Source organism: Eleginops maclovinus, chromosome 12 (genome assembly GCF_036324505.1).
Source record: "Eleginops maclovinus isolate JMC-PN-2008 ecotype Puerto Natales chromosome 12, JC_Emac_rtc_rv5, whole genome shotgun sequence".
Taxonomy (NCBI): domain Eukaryota; kingdom Metazoa; phylum Chordata; class Actinopteri; order Perciformes; family Eleginopidae; genus Eleginops; species Eleginops maclovinus.
In genome coordinates, this window is record NC_086360.1 from 21,998,261 (window position 1) to 22,006,807 (window position 8,547).

Below are 8,547 nucleotides of genomic sequence, written 5' to 3' on the forward strand. Positions count from 1 at the left end.
TTGTTTTTGTAAATGTAGTGCATTAGTTGCTCACAGAGCAGCAGACCCCTGAGAGAGTGGTAGAAAAACTCACAGGTCCCACCGAGATTTGAACTCGGATCGCTGGATTCAGAGTCCAGAGTGCTAACCATTACACCATGGCACCTTGTAAAATTGTGTTGTGGAGGGGGGTCGGAATCCTCAAATGAACTGGTGCAACCAGGTCTATTTATAGCCTGCAGTGCCTGTATGTCCAGCTCAGCATGGCTCTCTGTGGCTCTTCACCTGAATTCCTGTAGCTGTGCTTGTGCTTTTCTAATTAAGTGTTTGTCTTTTAAATCATGCATCATTCATTTATCATTATTTCTGTTTTTTAAATACTTGGAACTACAAATAGTGCTCTTGAACTGCGACAGGGACCGGTGTAATGTTGAATTTTCTCATCGTATAGCGATATGTCACATAAAAATACACAAATCTCATGAATAATACAAGTGAAAAAGGATGATGTGATGACAGTATTGTGTGAGAAATCCTCACTGTAAACAAAGAAAGGAGAGAGATGAACAACAGTGTACTGATTATACTAAGACAAATTATGAATTTGAGTAACATCAGCCTAACCAGTGTCAGAGTATCAATGTGTCCTCTAATATTGTGATATGTTCAGAAAGGGTAAAACCATAGGCCATACAGAACATATTAAAAGTAGAAATGATGTGTTTTAAGTTTCATTTAGACAGGGGGTTTTCATGTAAAAGTTATCTCACTCAGATGTATGTGAAGCCAACAGATCTTAAATTACACTAGGTATAGCAATGAAGGAAAAAGGCAAAGGAGTGGGCACCGGCAACCAGACAGCAGGAAATTGCAGTGTTAAATGATACTGGTGCACTGCTGAGTCGTGCAGTGTGAGCTCCAGCGAGGCTACCTATGGTCAGACTAATTTGCAGCTCTGTACCCTTTGCTGCTTACTTTACAACTTTTTATCTAGCACAGAAAGGTTTGTCTTCAGGAAATAATGGGGTTACAGTTTTTTGTTGCTCCACATGTCTGCGTAGGGGGACTTGGCGGTATCACATTATAATTATGGTCTTCACTTTCTACAATTGGTCGTACAAAGCACTTCTTAAACATTACAGTTTGTGTATAATGCTGGAATATCATGAGTTATAATAATTGCTTTTTAGGTGGTTTTAAATGGTGTAATGATTATCATTCTTCATTTTAATGAAAAAAGTGAGAAGGCATTTTCACAGTTTTCAATTGTCTGCACTTTTCATTTCAAAGTTCAATCTAAATGGAGATTGTGCTGTTTTGAGCAGTTGAAACAGCCTTGTATGCTATCATCGTGTTTGCATAGCTGCATGCATGTGTGTGATTTTGCAGATGGTATAAAATACTCAGTCATGTCAGAGCGTGTGTGAGGGTTTGGCTCCCTCTTTAGGCCAGCTTTCTCTGGTGAAACCATTGAAAAGGACTGTTCATTTCTGACCTATCTTAAAGGGGCCCTGTTACACTAATTCTTCAGGTTTCATAATTGTATTTTGTGCTCTTAATTATCATAAACATTTCTATCACGATTTTCCTTCTGTTTTAATGAAGCCCATTTACTTTTACCCATTTGTGGCAGTTATGTATGGGTTTGTCACCACCTTTGAAACTCGTGTAAAGCCACATTTCCTCTGTTTTTATAAAACTCTTTAATATATTTCTTCTTCTCTCTAGTTAACATCTCTCTCGTAGTTCTTAGCCTTGCTGACAAAAATGTGTTCACCCCCCTCTACAGAATTCCTTGGAGAATGACTACCTGGGGCCGAGGCGGATTGAAGCTCTGAAAAAGGAGGACTCTGACTGGCAGAAGAAAGCTCAAGAGGCCGTCCTCAACATCCAGGAGTTTACTATAAAATACTTTGAGATCACTGCCAGAGCCCAGAAAGGTACAGTCTGCCATCGCTGTCACGGCCAGTGTCAAGTCAATAAAGCAACAGAGCAATGAATTTGAATAATCACACACACACACACACACACACACACACACACACACACACACACACACACACACACACACACACACACACACACACACACACACACACACACACACACACACACACACACACACACACACACAGGGGTCTGCTATTGACTTGTGTGGCTCTGAACACCAGGGCTAATGTGATTTGGTTTTAATGAGGCAGCACAGACAGCCATGGTTTGACAGGGACAGGAAGAAACAAGGACAAGCTATCGATCACACCGCTGTGCCAGCAGAGTGTCTGTGCAGGGTTACTCCACACCAGGCCCCTGCTTAGTCACGTCTTTCCTCCACTGCTGATTGGTCCATTTATTATCTGACACTTATTAGATCAAACCCCACGTAAGTGAGTGGCTTCAAGTACAAACTGGGATGAAAGAGGTTGTAATGTGCACATGTGGCCAGTAGATGTCTCCCTTTACATTATTGTAATCACTTGGTCATCACATTAAACGAGAAGACAGTGGGTGAAAACAAGGTTATCTGAGGAGAACGTTTCTTGATCGTGTTGGTGACTCATTTCACCAATAGAACACATAACTTAGATATGTGATATGTAGGCACTCATTCAAGTAATCTTTTCCATTTTATGTTACTTTATAATTCTATTCCACTAAAATTCAGAGGTATATATTGTACTTTTACTACAGTTGAAAGATATAGATTAATGATAGACAATATGATCAACACTTCAATAAGACTTTAGTTACTCCTGGAGTAAATTCACAAGATACTCAACAATAAATTAAGTAATTAAAATGAGTTCCTCTTTTACCAGCTTTGATACATCAGTAATTATAATCAAAACAAATAATATATATGATTCTGAAATGGGACAATTTGCATAATAAGTCTTTTTATTTTTGGCACGTTGAGTATATTTTGATGCTAATACTTTTGTACTTTTACTTGAGTAACATTTTAAATGCAGGACATTAACTCGTAACAGAGTATTCCCACACTCTGATATTTCTACTTTTACTGAAGTACAGGATCTGAGTACTTCTTCCACCTCTGGATATGTGGAGGTGTCATTGCCCTTTGTTTGTGTTTGTGGACAGGAGTGTATGAGCGTATGAAGGTGGACCAGCGTAAGTTTGGTAAATCCTCATGGACAGCTGCGGTGGAGCGCATGGAGAGGCTCCGCTACTCTGTGGCAAAGGAAACTCTGCAGCTCCAGAGAGCCAGGGAGATCTGTCTGGAGCAGAGGAAACACACACTACGAGATGAGGTGTGGTAGGAACAATCAACAACACCATACAAAAAACACATATGCACAGACATAGACACACACAGATATTCATTGTGTCTGAGTTTCTTGTCCTGTCCCCTCAGATGCAGAGTCTTTGTAGCAGTGAGAACGCCATGGCCCTCTTAGATCACATGGAGACACAGTACTATGAGCGGCAGCTGCAACTGTACGACATCCAGGCGGAGATACTACAGTGTGAAGAGCTGCTCCTCACCGCGCAACTGGACAGCATTCGCAGACAGATTTCTGGTATTTTGGCACATCTGGCACATCTGGCACAAGTAACAACAGCATAGAAAACAGACAGCAAAACACATGGACAGGTTGTACTTCACAATAAAATATTATGTTTAGTTGACTTAGTTGAGTTAAGTTATTTGACATTTTGAGTTGAGTCTACTGTATAACATCTCTCGCAGAAGAGGATGAGGATACAAACTACTGACCACGATACTCCTCTCTCTTTTCCTCATTCTCTCTTTACAAAGTTGTGTCAAGGGCTATTGGGGCTTGCCAAATATATAGCTTGCCACCGACAAAATCCTACAGTTCTAGACAGAAAGGTGAAAAGTGCAAACTCTTTTCTTTGCAGCGTTTATGTTGGCTGACACAGAGCCTCTAAGTTACCTCAAAGTGACCTGAAAATATATTTCTTTCTCATTTGAGAGTCAAGAAACTGTACGTAGATATTTAAATTAGTATTTTTAGTTTGTAAAATAATCCTTACAACACACTACATTTTACTAAATGTTCTGTGCTGTTGGATGTGCATGAACCTACACGACAGTCTGAATAAGTACTCTATGAAGTGTCAGTCAAACACACAGAGACCTATACCACAAGTGTGTGTGTGTGTGTGTGTGTGTGTGTGTGTGTGTGTGTGTGTGTGTGTGTGTGTGTGTGTGTGTGTGTGTGTGTGTGTGTGTGTGTGTGTGTGTGTGTGTGTGTGTGTGTGTTTCAGAGCATCAGGATGAGGTGGTGTACTATGACACCGTTGAAAGTACAGATGACATAAAGCAGGATGATCACGCTGAGAGGGAAGAGCTGCGCAGACTTCAGGTCAGCGCTCGACAGCTGGAGGCAAGAAGGGGGCGCATCACTGCCAAGCGCTCCTATCTGAGGAACAAAAGGGTGTGTAAACCTTACAGTCACACTTACTGAAGTGTATCCTTGATTATACATACTATATATATTTATGTTGTTCGATATATAGAATGGACTGTGTACTGATTGATTGTTCTTTATATATAAGTTATTCTTGAAAAAGTTCCTGTTATCTTTTTCTTCTTGCAATTGTAGTATAGGTTGTAGTATGATGCATGCTGTGTGGATGAGTCTGTTACGGTTTTGTTTTTCTCTCATCAGGAGATCTGTGTATCAAATCACACTCAGAAACAGCAGAAACGTCAAGCCTTACCCAAGGACTCCCATCAGATCTTACAGGTAGATGCTTTTTTATAGTAATATCTGATATAATAATACTGCAAAGACTTGTTGTTAACTCTAACCTTACCATCACTTCTACATTTTCAGCTAAAAAAGGAAGAAGAGGAAGATGAGGAGAGGAAGAATAGCAGAGTTAGTCAGGAGAGGCAGAGAACTCTGGACAGACTACGCACTTTCAAGCAGGTGTGTGCCCTCCGATAAAAGTAAATATCAACATGTTTCTTTTTTTTTCATCTTACTCGTCTTCCATCTCGCCGTGTCTTTCTCCAGCGGTACCCCGGTCAGGTGATCCTGAAGTCCATCCGACTTCGCGTCACCAGAAGAAGAGAGCGTGGCAGGAGCATGGAGATGAGTAGCGTGGGTGAGAGGGAGGAGCGAGTGCAGGGCCACCCGCTGTGTCTCAGCACCAGCGTGCAGACGGACCCCAGCTCCACGCTCACCACTCAGCCCGTCACAGCCTTCACAGCATCCCTTCCTCCGCTGCCTGTGCACAGTCCTGCAGACTCCTCCTGCTCTCCCTGCTCCCTGTCCTCCCTATTGGCATCCCCCATGTCCCCTCCTCCTCCACCTCCTCCTCCACCACCCCTGCCAATAATGGAGGAGTTGTCACCTACTGCTAGCCCAGGTCGGCATGGGCAGAAAGTCAAGGGGAAGATCGGAACAGCAGAAGACCTCTCCCCCCTCGGGCCATTCATCCCTCGCTTCTTTGACAGCAGCCAACTGTTGAACGCCCGGAAGAAGCTGAGGAAGACTCCAGAGTTAGACTCTCACAGCAGAAGAGGTACTGACACCATTTAGTGATATATACGTTTCATTAAGATCACCAAGTTACTGTAGCCTATTCACTTACTTACTTACTGTAAAATACTGGAAATACAAAAAAAACCTATAAAAGGTCCATCACAATCTCCCTTTTTCCCTTCCTGTATTCAGAGAGCTCTCCCATGGACGAGGTGCTAGCCTCCCTGAAGAGAGGCAGCTTCCACCTGAGGAAGGTCGACCAGCGAGCTCTGCCTCCCTCTACGGACGACGATGACCCCAACAGCATCCTGGCTCAGATTCGCAAAGGGGTCAAACTGAAGTGCGTCCCCAGGAAAGAGAGAAAGGACCAGGGAGAGCTGCCGGCCTCCACCGACCCCCTGACGAGGAGCATCCATGAGGCACTGCGCCGCATAAAGGAGGCCTCACCAGAGTCTGACTCGGATGAGGACGGGAATGACTCGTGGGAAAGCTAGGGCTCAAGGCTCAGCAAAGTAAATTAAAAGCACACAGACGCTGGCACCTTCTGGCACTGCACGCATCGTACTGTACTGTACACTTATATACAATTACTCATTCACTCACACACACACGCACACACACGCACACACACACACACATACACATACACACACACACACACACACACACACACACACACACACACACACACAGCCCAGTCACACATGTATCTACCTAGTGACTATGCCGGGCCTGAGTCATGCTGAAGATCACCAAATGCTCGAAAACTCAACCTGTTCATTATTTTTCACATTCAACATCAAGAAGGACTTTTTATTACTAAATATGTTACTGTGGTCTTATTTCTGTCATCAGATCATAATGTTGAATAGCCATGCACTGGCATTTTGTGGTTACATTAACTTTGAGAAGTGGCACATTTCACACCGAAACAATGCACTGACAGTTATTTGTGAAAACCTCAAAGTGCTGTGAGGTGTGTGATTTTATTCCACACACCCCATAGCATTGGAAATGACTGTCACACACATATGTAGAGGGTTTGTTTGATTATTTGGGTGTCATGTGAGGGATTGAAAACAAGAGTAGACGGTGAAACATTACACCATCAGGTATGCTGACACTCTCTGTTATTGTCACCAGTGTACTGTGAATGACTCACACTACTGTATGCTGCACAGCTGGTCTTTTCTCGTCACATGTGGGTGTGTTAGTGTCCGATTGTATGATGACCGCTGCTCGTCTAATCTGACATTGCACAAAGAACATAAATCCTTTAGTCTGTTGCACCATTTCCGAGCCCCACCCCCCCGCTTCTGTCCTCTACCCCCAATTCTCAGCCCATCTCTGGGTGAGGGAATATATATATCGACCCATCTGTTCTGCTGCAGCATATGGCCAGGCTGGTGGGAGATATGGAGAGTAGGTTTATCATTTGGTGCTGAAACATTTCAACATTTCTGAGTAGAAGCTGGTCCCCTAGAGTAGGAAGGGATTGGTTGAAGGGTCTGCAGAGTTTCATTAGCGAGGTGGATGTCGTGATTAGTGTCAGTCGTCTTTGTAAAGTGAGGGCGGACGTGGTTGGTGGTTAGCGAACTTCATATGTGGGATAGTCATGGCAGCACTGTGAAACCATTGCACTTGTTTGAATGATGGATGGTCTGTGGGAGACTGGATTCTCTCTGCGCCTCGGGGAGTCACTGTGGGCTGTGGAGCAGGCAGTTGTGATGGATGTGGTTTCGCCTGCCATCTTATTCACTTTCTCTCCGCTCTTCCATCGCACCTCTTCTAATTTCTTTTCTCTGCACTCAGTGGGCAGAAGCTCACAGTAGGAGGCCTGTTACTCACAGTGCTGGAAGTGAAAACATGCTCATGCACGCATGGACTCACTCACTGAACCATCAGCCAACATGTGCACAAACGTTTCACTGGCAAAGCGATTTTACAGCCTTTACTCGTACGTTTTCTTTTCTTAAAAAAAATGTTCAGCACTTTCATGATATATAGTACGAATTATGTATCACTTTTTGTGTACAGTAACAACCTGTTTTATAATCACTGGTGAAACATTGTGTCTGTAGTAAACAAGTATGTTTTAAAGCACTTTGTGGACGTATAGAAGTCAAGGAAGGTCGGTAAGAGAGGACCAGTGGGATTCTTCAGAGGAATTCACACTAACATCAACAAGAATCCAAGCTATGTGAATTCATAGACTAATCTCTGAGTCTGAAACACTGTCAGCATGCACTGTGTCAAACAGCTTTGATTTGTGATTTGCTCTTGTTCTTGTGTTGAGAGCAGGTGCTAATGTAGAAAAAAACAAACGGCCTGTAAGTATATGTCACTTCATGCAGCTTGAAAATGCCGAGGACAGTTTTTATTTTCCTGCCAGAGCAAACCTGTCTTCTCTCGCTGTTCCTTCATGGTGCTAAAATCATGTATCATGAGACAGAACTAACCCTGACTCTTAAATTAACCCTAGCCTACTCTTCACCTGACTTGATGTGACTTTTATTTACCGGGGCAGTTTCCCAAAATATGCGTAAGGTTTAGGCTGCATCACTTAACAATCAGCAGCAATGTGCTCAAAACTTTTGGGAAACTGGACTCAGAATGTGAAACGAGTGCCGTGAATCACCCCCTCCATCACCTGACTGATGTGTTTAACACTGATCTTTGTCTATAAATAACCTCAACACATGTTTGCAATTTTACATTTCATTCCACGGCTTCGTGTATCCAGTTTTCCTTTTTTCTGAAACATTTTTCAGCCAAATGAGTTTCCTTTGTAGACAGGCCACACAGGCTGACCATTTGACCCACTGTCTGAATAAGGCAGTCAGACACTTGAGAAGTGCAATATCAAAAAAGAGAAGAGTAAAACAAGTGAATTGGGGATGATGAGTTCAGATGAATTACCTAAATTAATGGACGTATTCAAAGCTGCAGTTGTTTTAACACAGTAGCGTGTAAACATGCTAATACCTCTCGGCCTTTTGTCCTAAGTTTCCATTTATTCAAACCTTTTGTATTATTATTTACGGCCTTGCCCCTGCGTTTGAATAAAACCTTGTAAAGCAAACTATTACAG

At 42.8% G+C, this 8,547-nt stretch overlaps 1 protein-coding gene and 1 non-coding gene across 2 annotated transcripts in view; one reads left to right on the top strand and one right to left on the bottom strand.

The window, feature by feature from the left end:
- Positions 1-8,538, top strand: part of LOC134874112 (junction-mediating and -regulatory protein-like) — a 15,270-nt gene extending 6,732 nt beyond the window's left edge. Inside the window, exons 3-10 of the mRNA XM_063898117.1 lie at positions 1,769-1,919; positions 3,079-3,248; positions 3,353-3,518; positions 4,231-4,400; positions 4,635-4,712; positions 4,803-4,898; positions 4,986-5,496; positions 5,649-8,538. Of these exons, the coding sequence (XP_063754187.1) occupies positions 1,769-1,919; positions 3,079-3,248; positions 3,353-3,518; positions 4,231-4,400; positions 4,635-4,712; positions 4,803-4,898; positions 4,986-5,496; positions 5,649-5,950 (1,644 nt within the window). The 3' untranslated portion in view covers positions 5,951-8,538. The remainder of the gene's footprint in view (positions 1-1,768; positions 1,920-3,078; positions 3,249-3,352; positions 3,519-4,230; positions 4,401-4,634; positions 4,713-4,802; positions 4,899-4,985; positions 5,497-5,648) is intronic.
- trnaq-cug (transfer RNA glutamine (anticodon CUG)) lies at positions 74-145 on the bottom strand. Its single transcript has one exon. It is a non-coding gene; the product is annotated as a tRNA-Gln (tRNA).
- Positions 8,539-8,547: the final 9 nt, after the last annotated feature.